The sequence below is a fragment of the Acanthopagrus latus genome, chromosome 19, assembly GCF_904848185.1.
Source record: "Acanthopagrus latus isolate v.2019 chromosome 19, fAcaLat1.1, whole genome shotgun sequence".
Lineage (NCBI taxonomy): Eukaryota > Metazoa > Chordata > Actinopteri > Spariformes > Sparidae > Acanthopagrus > Acanthopagrus latus.
In genome coordinates, this window is record NC_051057.1 from 21,415,696 (window position 1) to 21,433,696 (window position 18,001).

Consider the following 18,001-nt stretch of genomic DNA (forward strand, 5'->3'; position numbering starts at 1 on the left):
TTCATATATTATGATATACTGTGACTTTTTGACTGTTCGACTGGCACCAAAACCACATAGTTAGGTTTTGGCACCAAAACCACTGATTATGTCTATGCACCAGGAACTATTTGGTTAGGTTTGGATATAGATATGATGTTATGTAGGTTACATCATTAACACATTTTAAATGACCTATGTAACATTACATAGGAGTGAAACCCTTAAAATATGTAGTTCTGGTTATTTTCCGATGATCTGATGAGGATTTAGAGTTTTGAGGGGTGTAATAGGGACTAAATGTCAGACCATGTCTCCAACTGCTGCATCAATTTTGGCCACTATTTTTTTGAATCTGTCTCTCATTAGTCAAACAACTTTAGAAAAACGCTTTGCTAAAGTGTCACAGATAATGATGTGTATACATGAATAGCAACTATCAAAGTGATGACTCAGATGACTTATTATGCTGAGTGACATTTTTTAAAATTGTTTGGTAAATTCAAAAACGATAATGAACACAGCAATTAGTTTTGTCAGTTATCTAATTGATCATCTACTTAATTCTGTGTGGGTGGTTTTTAATGCTAGTTTAAAGCTGATCCCTCTGCTCTGCTTCTGTGGTCACACAAGATGTTTCTTTTTTTGATAAACTTGAAAGCCTCTCTGATTCCCCAGTAAACACTCGCAGAGCAGCTTATGATTGAGAGTGTTCACTGGGGCTAGGTTGTGTTGTTCCCGCTTTCTACACATCCTCTAGAGATTGCTGAATGTGGAGTTTTGAGGGCTTCATTGCCATTCAGATCAAGAGGAACCATTCTGCCAGCGAATTTACTTGATCTGTTCTCCCTGGGGGTGGCGGGGTGTATAAAGACAAAACGGTGAAATATACTCAGGGCACACCGAGAATAGCTGGTTCTGTGAAATGTCAGAACCTGCTGTGGAGCAGCTTTGCCCCTCTGGTTGTACCTGTGATGCTCCGGAAACTTAACTTTTGTATTCCAAGTCGAAGAAGAAAACAAAGAACTCAGTGCAAAGAGTTCTAATCAGATCCTTAAAGTACCGGTTTCTCTATCTTTATTGGCAAATCAAGTCACTGTGGATGATAACTTACCTACTGGTGACATCTCAGGGACACTGGCCCTGTATGGTCCCTCCAGGAACTTTGGCTCATTGTCGTTGATGTCTTGAACCTTGATTACAAATTCTGATTCAGGCTCTAATGGCCTATTGGTGTTGATGTCAACAGCCTGGGCTCGTAGGGTGTAGTAAGGCTTCTCCTCTCTGTCAAGGCTCCTTAAGGCATGGATGTCTCCCGTTGTTTGGTCAATTGTGAAAATGGAGCCAGCCCCGTCCCCCGAGAGAGTGTACTTCACCGCACTGTCCCCCTGATCGAGGTCAGTGTGCAGCTGAAAGACAAAAGAGGGAAAAAAAAGACAGGTTGAGTGCAAACATTGGCACAGATAATGATTCATTGAAAGCACTGGGGAAGAGCTGTCAAAGAACACCATTTCACAAAGACAGTCAAGGAAACTGACTGCGCATCAAAGAGCAAATTCATGTCTCTGCAAAGATCTGCAAAACACGAAGTCATGAGAAAAATAAAAGGATCGCACTTTCAGAGCGTTTCACAGATTAATGAGGCTAAATCTCTCATAAATAATGCATTCTCTCAGTGCAATTACGCTGCAATGATAGCTCTTCAACATCATGGACCCGTTGCTATTCAAGCATGACTCAAAAATCTTCTCCTATGAGAGATAGGAGTTTTTCTAAAATTGGCAAAGACCAGACTGTGAAAACCAGGGATGAATACTCAACAATTTTGAAACGCCTTCACCTGACAACAGAGATCTGTGACCAGGTGACTCTCAGCCTGGTTGCAAAACATCACTACGCCAGCCAAAGAACATCTTTGTTAATATAGATCCAGAGTGGCGGCGGCTCTCTTTGTACAAGACAAACACATTCTGGGCTGGTGGCAGAAAGCTTATTGACACAGTTATGTTTACTTCCCTGGAGAGATCAGTTGTACAATTCACAGCCCTTTAAATATTTAAGGCTCTAATGCAATGTGATCTTCATCATACATGGATGTTATTTTTGGGCATCCTTATCAATGGCATTGAATTTCCACCAACAGTCTAGAACGGCAGTGTTATTCAGTGTTAGCAGATATTCTAAGCGCTGGAGCAGAAGCGTGAAGTGAAGCCAGATAACTGGAGAAGCTGCTCGCTCTTGGCAACATGGATTATATTTTCTCTGTCAAGAAAGCTTCCATAACTTGCACTGAAACACCTCTATCTCTGACTCAATGATTGACTTTGGGGGCCCTTCTCTAGCATTGCTTTGGCTGCTTCTGGATGGATATTGTCAAATTGCAATAATGTAATGAAATAACGAGTATAGCAACCACTACTGTCCTGTAAACACATTCAGATTTTTCTGTGTCCATATTGAAACGATTCATGATTCACAATTCATGTCCAACGCAGGCAGATTGTGTGCGGGTGTCGAGGTAAATGGGGTGCAGCGTGTCCTACTTTCATGTTGGAGATCGCAGGTTGCCTCCAGTCACAGAAATGAAATCAGTGTTTACATTTGTATTGCCGCTGCCATGATCTTTCTGTGTCCTCATCCTAACAGGAAGGTTGTCAAATAAATATGCATTGGTTCAGTATTCTGCCTCAAATTCTTACCTAACGTGCTGCTACTTCCTGACCTGGAAATGAGACTCGACAATCAACAATCTTTTGCACAATTGCCTTCTCTCCTTCTAATTTGCAGTCCATCTGGTGGTTGTTTTCTTGATTAATCAATGAGTTGTTTGGTCTTTGAAATGTCAGGAAATGGTGACAATTATCCGTGTTGTCAAGCCCATTATAATGTCCTCAAATGTCTTGGTTTGTCCACACACTAAAAGATATTCAGTTTACTGTCATAGAAGTGTCAAGAAACCGTGGAATATTCATATTTAAGAACCTGGAATCACGATTTTGTCTATTTTTTCCCCCCTGAATGATACACTCAGCAGACCTGAACTTAATTTACAAAAGCCATGATTTTCTCCAACTTAGCTGCCCCGCATTACAGCTCAAAACAACTCCAGACAGGCAGACATGGCACAATGGGTGTAATTGTGGATTCAGTGCAAATCACCCAGTTCCCACAAGCAAGGCACGGCATTATAATGGTCTCACCCATGGTGTTTTATTCATGGCTTTTCAAATGAAGGAGAATTATTTTTAGTAGGCTGACATTAACCTTGTTTGGTGACAGCTAGCCCCCAAAACATTTTAAGGAATGAGCACAAAATCTGACAATTAAACGATAAACTGTTCCTGTGTAATGTGAACAATGTGCTGCTCCTCTGGGAATTAGATACAATAACTAACTAAACTGTCTATGTTTTCATAGTCTGCACTTCATAGTTTGCTTTTTTGTTAAGTTTTGGCAGGTGGGCTGCCCTGACAGCAATGGCAACAACATTCGCTCATATTTCTTGTTGAAGATAATATTTTTGATAATCTTTAGATCAATTTTGGCGGATATTGGGCAACTATTGGGCTGGAAAGCAGGCCAACCTGGCAACACTGACTAGATGCAGAGTGACAGCCATCTTGTTTTAAGTGGAAGTTTTTTTTTGTTTTTTTTTTTGAAGTGGAAGATACCACCTCGTGACCACATCTTCTAACGTGCATTTCGACGGAGAGTGAAATAAAATTCGCTGCGCAACCGCGAAAAAACGGTAAAAAAGGACACTTCTCCAGGTGTTTCGAGGCTGTGAAGTTGTCTCATTCACTTTAACATTTAAACTGCGCAACTGGACGACAGGTCAGTCAACGCTCAGCTAAAACAGGGTGAGCAGCTCCCACTGACATCCTGCTCGACGATAGCAAGACTAAAAGGTTAGCTACTTTACGCAACTTAGAAACAAGAGCAGAGCACTGGACGACGTTTTTGAAAAGACCTGGACGTAATGTTACCGATATTCAAGCGTCGAAAACTTACTTTGAACTTTGAAGTAACGTTTAAAGGCCATAGAAGTAGATGATAACGGAGGCCTCCACACATTGGGGACATAGCCAGGTGCCCACCGACACATCCGGTAATGATATAAACTGTTACCTGGAACCATGACCTGTTCTCCACCTGAGCTTGGGAGTTCTTCAGAACTTCAGTCGCCCTCTGCAGGGTTTCCCCGATGTCAGCTAAGAGTTTTGGAAGGAGATGGAGTCGAGTATTGGTTCTGTACGTCTTGTCAAGGTAGGATATCACAGTTTCACTCTGGTTTGAAATGCTTGGAAGCTGCTTTTCCAGACCTGTATTCTATTATTCATTATCCTGCAGTCGCCTGAGTGACAATGAATCACAACTGATAGAGGTTCAGCATAATTAAATGTCGATAATTCGATCCAAAGGAAGTAATTATCATGCTAAATGATGTTGTCAATGTTGTAATCAACTTAGACACAAAAACAAAATTGGAGGGTTGTTTTTTTTGTATTTCATGTTCTGTCTGATGTGATGCATTGGAGAACAAAATGCATTGTGTTAATCAAACCATATATTTTTCTATTTCTTAAGTTATTTTACTTTTGATATAGGGCTGCATGATTAATTTAACTATGATTGTAATAGCAAAATGGCCAAATGCAATCTAGAAATAGCAAGAAGCTGGTGAAGAAGGTGAATGTGTGAGAAACTGCATTATTATACAGTATTTTAGTGCTGCAGAGACGCTGCAGATGAAAGTTTTGATGCCAATATGATGATGGTACAGCCCCATCTACATAACATGTGGTATAACAATTTAAAAAATACTCTCTTTTATATTGGGGCATTCATTTCAAACGTATTGCCAAGTGAAGGCATGTGTTTGGTAGAGAAGTTACATATTATTCCCTCTCTGTCTTATGCTTTGTGATGCTGTTTGTTTGCCGGCTGCTGAGCCTTGATGCTCTTGTTTGTTCACTTATTGCCTCCGTGTACTTTTTGTTAAACTGAATTTTTTGATCACAGCGAATCTTATAAATCACGTTGTACAAACAAAACAAAAAAAACAAAAAAAACAAAAAAAAACATTTGCAAGAAACATATTGAAATGATGCTTTGATGGTTTTCTTCCCCCACAGATGGAGGATGGGAGATTCTGCACACTTTGTTCCAATTGTTCTCACTTCAAAAGGTTGGACAATATTCACTTCTCTTCTCTTCCGTGCTGCTTGGCCGCCGTGCCACCCTCTGAGCGCTGGTCGCCTGTGAGCATGTGTCACGATGTCGTCCCACCTGCTGTGGAGGTGTTGGCGTGGTGGATTTTTTTTTTTTGTGGATCAGTCGTTTTGTCTCTCATTAGTTATGGACATCTATTTGTTAGACACAGTGGGGAAATACCTTGTGCTGTGGGTTGGATTCATTTATCACTGTGAGACATGGCATGTTCGTAAAACTGTAGGAGTGGTTCAATAATGACTAATTAGCGCAAGGCCAGCAGGGTTTCAGGTTCAACTTTATGGGTTGAAACAGCTGTTGAAGCGACCTGATGATTTACTTTGGATGTTTGTTGTTGTCTTGTAGTGCAAGGATATCGACTTCAGTGAACCCTAACCCTTTGATGAAGAGGTTAGACTACCACAGTGTCCATCGCTATCTGAACTAATAGATGAATTTAGATTTAGATTTAATTCTGTTATTTGCTAATCTTTTACATCCTGATACTTTCAGTCCTGTGTTGGTTTAGGCCGCCGTGCCATTACCTGTGTCAGTGAGCCTCCATCTTGCCTGTGTGTATGTGCATGGCATGTTTCCTTTCACCTTTCACAGTGTTGTAGGCAATGTGGTTTTGTTGGAAAATGGTTTCATGGTCTCTTGTAAAATCAACCAGGCAGAGAGCCCCCTCTTTAATTAGAGTGCCCCCATCAGAAAAAAAAATTGGGCAGTACTTATTTGAGCACTAATGATCATGGTTATCTATCATTTTGTGATTGTGTGAAATTGCACGTCTGGCATGTTCGTAGCTGATGCTGTAGAGCGATAATTACAAGAACAACACCACCGGGGGTTTTCAACAAACGTGAGCTGGAAGGAGTATTAGTTTTTTGTGTTTTTATCTGAACCATTTATGAACTTTAACTTAACTAAAATGTGATAACACTGTGGTGCGGATTGGTTTAAAGAGCTGTGGATAATGCAAACAAAACGCACTAATCAAACAGTTGCATTTTCATTTGAGCCAAACTGTGTATTCTTCTGGGTCTTTCGGCTGTCAGCAGTATGGTTTAAGTGTTGTTGCCCTCAGGTGCTCCCCAGAAACTTGTGCTTCCAGGTTTTGCCAGTCTTTTAATAAAACACTGTGCATTCCTGTTCCCTTTGTTTTAGTCGGATAGTAACACGGGATCCTGCAACAAGAGTAGCTGTTTTGTGTTGCTGTTCATTTATAATCCATTGTGTTTCCTTTTGTTGTGTAATCCCATAATCTGATTCACAGAGTATCACTTGTACGAGATTATCTCAAGATGGTGGTGTTGCAGACTTTTTATTTTTGTTTTTTTTCAAGCAGTTTTGTGCTGTTAAACAGATGAAATGACAGCGCCAGAGAACAACAGTCACATTCTTTGGCATGATGAAAGCTGTTACTTCTTTTATATGTGGCGTATCACAGACATCAGAGTGGCAGATAGACTGTTGCAACCATGTAGTCATAGTAGGGTCTGCAGTGTTTTACTAGTTAGACCCAGCCAAGGAAAAAAAACCCACAATCCTGACAGAAAACATACTGGGCTGCACAAAACAGTATAAAGATGTGTGGTCCAGTCTTGTGCAATATTGTACACATCACCTGCAACTCTATTGTTGAAATATGATGTTTCATTTTTTGACAACCTTTCATTGACACACAGTTTGTGATTGCATTTTGTTATAAGATGAACATCTTGTCACCGATTCTGGATGGGCGTATAACAATCGCCTCATAATGAAGTCGATACCTCGCAGAGCCGAATCAATCTTTCTGACACATTGAGAGAAAAGTAAACATCAGTTTTACAGCAGTGTCATTTTAGATTGCATCATATATTTTTTAAGGTGTTCATGATCAGCTTTCCCTACAGGATTTTCTTAAGAATGTGCAGGGCATGCTCACCCTGAAGAAAGTAGTGCTTGTTAAAGTTCAATGCATGAATCCGACATCAACCAACTTTGAGAGCCAAATTAAGAGGTTATATCACAAATGGCATGAGTGCAATTATGGAATAATAAAGGGGGGGGGGAAGTGTACAAAAAAAATTAATATAACACAGAGCTTTAGCATTTCTAATTGCTAATTAGTCCAGTCCTTGCTATATTATACAGATTTGTCTATACAGTATAAACACAAGCCTATAGGCTATAGTCAGTATTCAATCCATTGCTTTCTATCTTGTAATAGTCCAGAGTTGTAACAAAACCTTGACGGAGAGACTAGATAATCATTGTTTTGTTTTAATCATGTACGACAGTAAGGAGTGCTATCGAACCAGTGTATTATCTGGATAGTCCACACTGCTGGATAATGCAAGCGCGGTTATCTTTTCTGAGCTGCAGTTCATAAACAGCCCTGCACTTTGCCCTTTATCAAACGGTATAAGTGACGTGACTCTTATTCCAGTCTTGAGTGTGTCAGGTACAAAATCACACAACGCAGCTCTAAAAGTGGCCGGCTAATAAAACAGACCGACAGAGCGAGAAATACAATTCCCAGTTACGTTAGCTAGCTTCCAGACAGATGAGAGAGAATTGGACTGCGAGCTAGTGCATCAACTGAACATTCTAGCCACAGTCTAGGTGATTAATGGGGAACTCTGAGGATAGTTTTCATCGTAAGCACCCCTAAACTGCACAAAGGCAGACGGACAGATTTTCAACGCTCACTAATTACTGTATTGATAGCTCGCTAGCCAGTCAGTCAACAGCCCCAAAATCATCTATCTTCAAAAGCTGGATTGAGCTTTGGTATACTCTGGTGGCAGAATTCACGTGTGTGTGTTGTGTTGAATAAATAATCACTTTTTTTTGTATTTATGATTAATGGGGAGTTTAGATTTTCTCGTCCCTTCGCTGACAAGAGAAGAAAAACAAACTTGAAGCGTATTTTTCACATTTGCAGTTTATTCAATACGAGCACCCGGGAGAGGCACCTGCAAATCGATTCAGACCGCACAATTAAATATGAAAAAAGAAATGCAAATGCAAATATGAAAAGAGTAGGCACGATGCTCCATTAATTAGAAGTGAAAGTTGACTGATATTAATTAAAAATTCCATTACTCCAACAATGGTTATCAATTATATAAAGAAATTCATTAATAGGGAGGCAGACAAGGGCTTCTTTTAAACTACAAAACACTCATTGGGCTCAATAGACAAGAGGCAGAATCACGACTACTACCTTCTCAACAGTTTGTCAAAAGAAAATAAGTGATTTCACTAAAGAGAGAGGCCAATTTTCCATTCCTTTCTTGTAGTGGTTGTTTCTAATTTATAACACATGAACCAACAAAACAGAGTCTATGCTTGGAGAATTTAAATGATGGCATTACTGATAGCCTTATGTAAAGCCAGAGAAGCAAATACATTTGGTTAACATAAAGCATGTGCTCAAAGACTGAATGAGAGCTGGCTCGTAGAGACGACGTGACTCGATGCATATAATGGTGAGGGTGTCTTTACACTCCATTTTTCATGATTAGCATAATTAGCAAGAAGCTGTGCTCAGGGTACCAGTTGACATGGATGCTATAAAAAGAAAAAGGTTTGCGCGAGGAACTGAAAAACAATCCCTGTTACCGTCCAGACTCACCATCTGTTTGAGTAATTATGTTTGCATTCTCCATTTTCTCTTTTCTCTCGGATGAATGCTCAGTGTTAACAACCATTTAAAATGTAGAGAAGTGCTGTTTACCACCGCTTTAGATTTAGATTTTAGACAGTTATATGCGTTTGACAAAGCGGCATTTCACTTATCATGAAGCAGGTCAGTCTTACTTAACCTCATTTTGACAGGATTCATATTTAAAGCCTTTTATGGACATGCATTAGATATCGCAGGGGCTTAGAAGATGTGACCTATAATTTCCACCATGCTCTCAATAACCATTAGGCAATCTTTCCATGTCCGGCACAGTTGAGGCAATGCAGATGGCCTTCCAGTGCATCAGCAGTGTTGTCAAAACAAATATTGGCAGTCACATCACTCATGTCCTATCAGGGTAAAACATTGCTTATTGACGGAAGCTACTCAATTACTGGTACAAATTGGGAAAAAAAAATGTGTTCCATCTGTACTGTCATATGTGGATTATTTATCCTACATATTTACGCCTGATAATGTTTTAAAAGGAATTCTGGGCTCCGAGAGAGGACGGTCTTCCCTGTTACCTTCAGGATTTGCAGCACATGGTCCCTCATTGGCTATGCAGTATACCCGCATATTGATTAATTTGAGTGATTTCAGAGGAGAATGTAACCAACCTCTGTAGAAAATGCTGTAATTGGATTTCTGCAACCAGGATTATGTGGAGCTCTTCTCAGGAATGCATATGGAAGCCACAATGTTTTGCTGATAGTGGGCCAACATTGTTCCTTGAACGGCCTGGCAACCCCGCACCATCAAGTACATTTACTACTGAGTAAACACCCTGAAAGGGGTTGGTACCTGCTTGTTCTTCTCGGCTTCATGTGCAATTAAATATCCATATAGATTATGCAATTTAAAGTCCATCTTATGTTAAATTGCAATTTTCTTTTTGTGCCACAAGTTTATATTTCCTGTTTTGTTTTTTTTTGCATTCTTTTGATGGATTGCTGATTCGCTGTTTGTCTGCATAGAGGAAGACCTTGTTTTGATATAATAAATCCAATCTTGAATTTAACAGAAACTTCAAAAGACAGTCACACTGAGCCAGACAGCAGCCTGCGACAGAACGCAAGACCCAAAAACTTTGAACAAAAACCATCATTACCTTTTCTGCTAAAATCTCTTTCTTGTCCTGCGGAACCAAACATGAACACCCGTCTTTCCCTGCGTCTTAAATTGTTGAATGAGCAATTTATCCCATTATCTATAATAGACGTGTCCACTCACTGGCGTTACAAGGCCATTTATTGTTAATTTATCACAGTTTGCGAATGAATTGATTCTAATTTATATTTAACCGTGGGTTATGCGTTAAGCAAGACATAGTGTATATATCTCCCATCAGAATTCATCCTCCGTGTTGTTAATCAGTGTAAATCATTCTGTATTTACTGGCGCTCTGTATGCATCCCCGAACTGCCGCTGTATTGAATTTATTTTTATGATGCTATTCATTATTAGGTCTGACACTACCCCTCAGTACAACAACCATTCAAACACTGTCCTCCCAACAGAGTAGTGAGATGACATACTGGCACCATGTTTGCGTGGTGGCATGCTGTAGGTGGCTCCGAGTTTGTGCATTGTCACCGCCAGTGCCATGACATACCGAATCATGACTGCTGGTTGTGTGGTGAGTTTTCACAGGTAGTCGGTGCACTGGTGAGGTGCTGATGGAAAGAAAGCAGTATGTCAAATGCTGCAAGCTTATTATAGCTGATCGATATTGGCTTGCGAACCATTTCTTTGCTGCTGACAGCTTGGAGCTTGCTATCTGGGTTGTGTCATGCCTCAGTCAGGTAATGGGGATGGAAGGAAAAAAAATGCACACATACACACACAAAAATACACACACAGGGGAGTATATTTGTAGATATACAGAAAACATATATAGATGTGTGTGTGTGTGTGTGTGTGTGTGTGTGTGTGTGTGTGTGAGAAAGAATGAGGGAAGGAAGGTGGAGAGAAGACAAAATGGGATAAATTGACAGATATAGCCTTGGGTGTCTTACAGCAGATTGAAGATGTTGAGTTGTATTCACATCTGAAGCTGTATTAGCGCAATTCAGTGATCCGTACATCTCACCGCCAGTTGTAACATCAAAACCGACACGATTGCATTCACTGTTTGTATGGATGAACTTTGTAACTGTGGCCTTTGAAAGAATTTAAGGCTGAGAGCTAATAGGATAAAAAGGGTAGCAGCTCTATCGTACATGTTCATATGAAAATATGTTGTGTTTTGCATAGCAAATAACATGGTATCAGAATGATTTTTGACACATCACATTAATGTACATGATTGATATTGATCTTGGAGACCTGGGTTAGGGCTTGATTCCCTTTTCTCATATCACACCTGATTAAACAATGCAGTGATATTGATACAACATACAGAATGCAATTTTCTACCCAGATTCACAACAATATTGCCCATCAATGTCACAGAACAAATTGAAACCGTTGACCGGGGTAGTAAGTGATACTGATTGGGGCATTAGCACACCGTTTGGAAATATGATCCAGGCAATTCAGGGGAAAAGTCCATTACCCATGAGGGCAAAATATATGAAATATATTTCTTTGGCAGGACAGATGAATGGCATCATTAGCTTTTATTTCAGCTGTTCTTTCTCGCAACATTCATCATCAACATGCATTACAATTGTAAATGCCCTCAACCTCTTAATATGTTCTAACGATCAGCTGAATCACTGGCACACCTCATGCATAACCTTCAGGAGAGCAATCCTTTCAAATTACTTTGCATTTGATGGTGAATTACATGGGCAACAAATGACGAGATTCATTCAGGGAATAAGATCATGTGTGAGCATTTCATGTAGCATAGCATTTATTTTGCCGTCTGTATTTTCTTAACCGGCATTTAAACATATCTCGAGTGTAATTCATATTATTAATTAATTCTATTAACACTAGAGTCTGGGGTCAAATATTTGCTGATATATGTGCTTGTGTGTTATGTTCATCAAATCACTGATTGCATTATTGTAGTGTCAAACAATCTGTTACTGCATTAGACATGCTCATGGATAGGTCAACAAGATTATTGTGTGGCACTTTGCCTTGCTTAGCTGTAGGTCAGTGGATAGACCTCTGCACAGAACAGTGCAAAGCAATCAAGTAATGAAGCCTGTGATTTTGAGTCAGATGTTAATTAACTGCTGGCTTCCAGCAAGTCTCATTGAAGTATTTTTACAACAGAGGCTATCATCATCATAGTGTGTAAACAGGTTTGCTGCTTTTATATGGACCTCCTCAGGTTTTCAAGCATTTTACAGCTAAATTTCAAAGCATTTAAACTGAACCATATTTAACAACGTGGAACGCGCTATCGCTTGTGAGGAGGGTGAATTTCATATGGTCAGATGATGGAATCTCTCTTTGTTGTGCCTGGTACATAAGTCTTGTTGAAAAGGCTTTTATGTCCTCCTTATAGGTCCTCATTGAAAGATTAAATTGCGGGCTCCACATCAGTGATAAATCTCAGCCAGGTGTGGGGTGGGACTGGGAGGAAGAGCTATCAATAAAAGGAAGGATGGTCATTCCTTGTCAGGCAGGAAGCGGGGGAATAAACAAGTTATAGGACAAACAGGGCTGCCCTTTCTGGAGAAAGTGGTTTATTGACTTATATTTAAATGAGTGACCTTTTGTCTGCAAGTGTGAGAAACTGGGCATTGGAGCATGCCACTGCATGCCATCACATGCTCTGTAAAGGGTACAGGGAGAGGTTTTTCTCCTCTCCTTTTATAGGTCCTTAGTGTGACTCTATCTTAATTGATTGGATTTCTCTTTAACCTTCAGTGCATCGGGGGGGGGGGGGGGGGGTGATGTTTATGAACTTAATGGCTGCACTTTTTTTTATGAAACTGATTCCCTTGCCTCATTTTCCTGCCAAGTGTATAATTTGTTTAGTTCCCTTTGAAAGATTCTCACACATTACCATGCTCTGATGTTCCCTTGACTTACTGTATAGTAATGGAAAACATGGCTGTGTTGCTCTCTGTGGGTGGTAACACAGCAGAGTCTTTGACGGGTAAAGATGCATTTTTTTTTTTGCTACACTGAGAATCTGGGGACCTGGTTGGACTTACATGGGTCAAATTACTCATCAATGAGATCACAAAGGATAAGGCTCTGCCTGTAGTCTTTTCCAACGTCCTTGCTCTCTTTTCAGTGTCCCATTCCCTCCTATCTTTCTATCTTTCTCATATACAAAACTCTTTTCTGGTACATATATTGTATTAAAAAAGAAAAATGTATGTGGATTGTGCTATCACAAGTTCAAGTCAGGATAGTACAAGTTCTCTCCTTTTTTTTCCCCTTTGCCATTCCACAAACTAGCTTCCAAAATTAACAACCCCCAAGCACCAAATGTGGGTTGAGTTTCTGTTTGGCACGTACATCTCTTTAGGCTACCTGTCACACTGGCGGGTGAATTTTTGTAGGAAATGATTCCCTAAATCTGAATGCTGAGTTGCATTGACAAGGCAATACAGATGCATGCTGTTTTACTCTGATAAGCACAATGATTCGGTTAAGGAAGAGTGACTGACTTAAAAGCTGTCGCTTTCTCCTCCATAGGGTGAAAACCTGTAGGCTGGCACTTGGGGAATTTCCAGTGTTGTCCTAGGGTAGCTGGCCATCATAGAAATAAATCCATCCATATTATAGTTTTCAATGCAATGCTAACAATATCTGCCTTTTTTCACCAAAAGTTGATTTGTTGTTTTGGCCGTTACACAATATGCTTGGCTAGTGAATTTTTCATCTACAAGTCAACTTGGCTGGTGAGTGAAAAAGTTAAGTTCAGACTTAAAACTACTTGCATCACAGTGGCACATTGTATGCTATGTTGTTACTATGAAAGCATCTGGTCTGAAGCAGTGGTAGTAGCATCTGGTCAGAAAATCCCAGCATTGCAAGTTATGATAAGCCTGACGGACGTGTTGCTTTTGATTGCACCTCCAGCGACAGTGAGGGGTCATTATATTTATCCTGCTTCGAAATGACAAGCACGATTCCCTTCAGTGGATTTTGAGTTGCCACATAATTATAATTCTGGGTAGAATATGTCAAACAGCAATGCATGACCTATGTATGTTCAAATGGATGGTGTCATGATGCTACAAATAAATGCTGCAACACAGCAGCGAATTTAACAGAGAGTGAGAGGAAGCGGCTCAGCTTGATTTACAGCCACACCACTAATGGCAGATTTTTCTTGCAGATAATCACTGCTCAGCATAGGAAACCTTTAACATTATCTAATTGTGAGTGCACAGGGTTGTTGCATCAAACCCTCTTAAGCCCTATGGGTTTTAATTGCTAATCTGCAATAATGTGTTTGTCAAAAGATGATTGTCAAAAGTTTCTCAGTGTAAGTGCTTGTATGAAATGTTGTTACTCAAAGTGATTTCTAATCAATATGTTCATGTGGTGCTTTTGTTTTCTTAAGTGACAGAGTAATTGTCTTTTTAAAACTGAGGAGGAAGGCAGTCATAAAGTTATGGTTGTCATTATTTGTCTCTGTTAATTGTTTGTTAATGGCATTGGAACTTGGGCGTTACACGCATTCACTCAGAAAAGCAGCCTTGTAATGATTTTCAACTTAATTTGACAGTCTATCTTTACTTTATTTATAGTAGAGGTCCATTGTGGTTTTAATACCTCCATTGTACTATCACAAAAGTAGATTTGATTCACTTTAAGTAGCAGTTTCCACGGATGAATCTTAGTGGACCAGAGACTCCTGAGACAGTGTGCCTCTATGTGAAAAATGTAATAACCATTTTTTTTTTTTTTTTAATACAGCTGCATTCAGTTGACCCTCGAGCAAGGCTCCAGAGTGGTGGCTCCCTTATTAATGCTAGCAGTAGGGACCATCAGTGTTGCTGAGGACTATGCTGAATCTCGTCACAATTGTATTTGCACCTCGGGGTGTAACGAGGACAATTAAGTGAATAGTGTAAGTTGCAGCTTCCAGTTGTGTCTGTTAGTTTTCCTACATTCCTTAATGTTAAGTGTCTGCCACCTCAGCTTGCCTGACGAGAAGCTGTCAAGGCAGAAATTCTGGCATAAATACTAATATGTTTGTTTTATGTATACAATCAATATGAATATATCAGTGTGAATTTAGTTTTTCACAGTTTTGCCTTCAAATTAGTTTGCATGTTATGAGAACTTTGGTTTGAATTCATTTTCCTTCGTTATTGTCTCATTATAAGTGTAAATGTGAGTATAGCATTTTATTTCACTGGTGTTGCAAAACAGAAGACATTTTGCTTTACTTGCACTCATTGCTCTAAAATAGACCAAACAGCAACATGAATAATGATTGATATTCTCCCCTTCCCCATATGATTCTCTGCACAACACTACCCATCAACTATTCCTCATATGATTGCAACATTTGAAGAGAATTTTGGGAAAGTAAATTGTGTAACTGCTATCAGGTATGTTTGAAGATATATGTTTAATATCATAAGCATAATTTCAGTGTGAAGTCAGATCCCATCTGACCAGGAAGCTCTACCAAAGACGTATCCTAGTTTTGGGTAATCTTTACACACAATCTACAAAACAAGGTTGTTCGTCATGGTCTGTGTAGGACTGCAACTAACAATTATTGTAATACAAAACAAAATGGGGATTCATTTTCTGTAACTGTTGCAGCTCCAGCTGTACCTTTTTGTTTTATTTGGTCTCCAAAATATCTATATCAGTATCAGCCTCAAAAATGTACAAAGTAAATCTGACCCCAATTAAGCTTACCCAAAGTAATATTTTGTTGTGACTGTGAGAGAGTGCATGTTCATTTTGGAAGACGTAGCCTGAGGGTAGTGTTTTGTTTGGTTTCTCTGTACTAAAAATATGTTGTTGTTTTTAATTTTGCCCACCATGTGCAATAAATTAGTAGGAGTGAGAGAGTGCTGAGATGCCCAAATATAATAATAATATAAAGATGGAGTGCTCCACTGCTGATCTGGCTGTATTATTTATACCAGACAGTCTCTTCAAGACTTGCACAGTCATTTAATGGTGGAATGGCTCAGTATCAAGTAACATTAGATAATTATTTCTGTGGTGTGGTGAAGGATCTCATAAATGTGCCTGGATACTTCCTGCAGTTGATATGGGTTCAGTGGAGTCTCAGACTCGGATGAGTAGTCTCTGTTTTGAAATTTTCATGAAAAGGACAACAACAAGGCATTCACAAGGACGACTAAATGTTATCATGTTGTTTCCAAACATCTGCTGTCACTACAAGCATCCACCAGTGCACTCAGGCGAACGTCACCAGTTAATAGGGAAACTAGGTGATCCGTAACACTGGCACTCTGTTTCTCTGCTCCACCATCAGTGAATGTCCCCCCCGCCCGCCTCCCACTGCCCATCCCCTTCCAGTGGTTGTCTTGTATTCTGCATTCTGCAAAATTACTGCATCTTGTTAGTAATGTGAATTCTATGAATTTCAATAGCCAGTTCTAATTAGTAGTGATTTGGCTCTCGCAATTACAGTTGGCAGGGATGCCTTTAATCCGACACTCTTGAAATAGATGACACTATTGCTGACGTGTTCAGGTTCTTGCAAAAAACCAAAAACAAACAAGATAAAAATGGCACGTCATTCCAGCAAGGTTTTCACATCCTTGGAAGAATTACACATTTATTAATGATATTGTCCTTTGTTAGTTTAGCCGCACTGTGAAACAGGATAGGAGTCAAGCTGGATGAAACGCCTCATATTGAGTGAGAGACCTCCGAATTAAATAGCAATGAACAAGGCCTTGAAGCATCTGACAAATAAGGACTCACTTTTTCACCCAATATGTCAGTTTTCACTCTTTTATATACAGCTGTTTTCCTAGCTTGACATTGACTTTTTTTTTCTTCTGCTTCATATTCTTAAAAGTACTACTGCTACATAAAAAAAAATTAATACAAATTCCCCACAAAATATCACAGGGAGTACCCTCACACCTTAAATACTTAACATATTGTGTTTCCTATTGCAAGCTAGTGATGTACCTGAATACAAAATTTCACCTGTCTCGGTTTTATTGGTTATTATGTACGTTGCTCTGTTTGGAGCCTCACTCATTGCTCACTGCACACCGCTTGATGATTCAATTAATCAACATTTATGGAGCATCCCTAAGGATTAGTTAATTGTGGAATAATACAAATGCATCAAACAAATAGGAGGAGGAAAACGCTGTTTGATTGTATGATTGTATATTTACAGATCTCATAAAACAAATAACTGTGCTCTCTGTGTAAGTAGAGCTCTTTATGTTAAAAAGTTAAACATATATATCGGATTTCCTTGATATGTTTAAGGGAAACTATTGGAGAAAACCAACAACAAAAACAACAACGGCAACAAAAATCCCTGTTCACTTTCACCTGTTTTTTTGTTTTTTTTTTTCTTTTGAAACTGAAATTGCAAAACTAAAGCCCTGTGGCTGCATCAACTTTTTATTCTTCTGCACTTTTGGTAGCCATGGCTTGAGGCAGTGTGTTTTCAGTTGTCCATCACATCCCTGAGGGATGCCTTGAGGTTCAAAAATGAACCATTGTCTCTCTTTGGAGGGAACTGTCTGCATCGCCATATACAAAATCCAACATACAGCAAGTTTTATAAAGCTGCATTTCCTTGCTTTACGTGGCCTTAGTGAACACATACCCAATTATGGTAATGACAGCAGCAATAAACCATTTCCACTGACAATTGTAAATAGATTGTATTGCACTAAGAAGTTTATCAAATATTGATATAACATTTTTGCCTAATAATAGACAAAAAAAAACTTGAGTTGACCATTGCGAAAAGAAAGAAACATGTATAAAGAAAGATAGCTTTGTCAATGAAAGAAATTGGCATCGCTAAAAATTAATACCAGCAATATTCTTGATTATTACTTAATTTGGTCCAAAAGGGGATTTATACCACTGAGGGGAAAGCAGCGGTCGCTTGAGCTGCCGTAGCCCCAATACTCTGCAAGTCATTGAATGGAAATCATGTTTGCACTCAAGAGTGAATACATTACCACAATTAGGCATTGATGTATTATGGGACAAGCATTTATTGCACTAAGACACATG

General features: G+C 39.4%; 1 protein-coding gene and 1 long non-coding RNA gene across 6 annotated transcripts in view; one reads left to right on the forward strand and one right to left on the reverse strand.

Annotated features, from left to right (window-relative positions):
- The window catches only part of LOC119008767 (cadherin-12-like), a 104,565-nt gene that overhangs the window by 47,776 nt on the left and 38,788 nt on the right, over positions 1-18,001 (reverse strand). The window contains exons 1-2 of one of the 4 annotated variants that reach the window (XM_037079416.1): positions 4,108-4,303; positions 1,094-1,388 (exon numbers count right to left, since the gene is read on the reverse strand). In XM_037079416.1, coding sequence (XP_036935311.1) covers positions 1,094-1,106 — 13 coding nt within the window. In that variant the 5' untranslated portion in view covers positions 1,107-1,388; positions 4,108-4,303. Of the gene's footprint in view, positions 1-1,093; positions 1,389-3,577; positions 3,687-3,990; positions 4,304-18,001 lie in introns of those variants that run through there. The other 3 variants (XM_037079415.1, XM_037079414.1, XM_037079413.1) reach the window with 3 other exon arrangements.
- LOC119008771 overlaps positions 4,106-18,001 on the forward strand; it is a 470,444-nt gene continuing 456,548 nt past the window's right edge. The window contains exons 1-3 of one of the 2 annotated variants that reach the window (XR_005071532.1): positions 4,106-4,245; positions 5,115-5,167; positions 14,708-15,862. This is a non-coding gene — a long non-coding RNA (uncharacterized LOC119008771). Of the gene's footprint in view, positions 4,246-5,114; positions 5,168-14,707; positions 15,863-18,001 lie in introns of those variants that run through there. The other variant, XR_005071533.1, reaches the window with a different exon arrangement.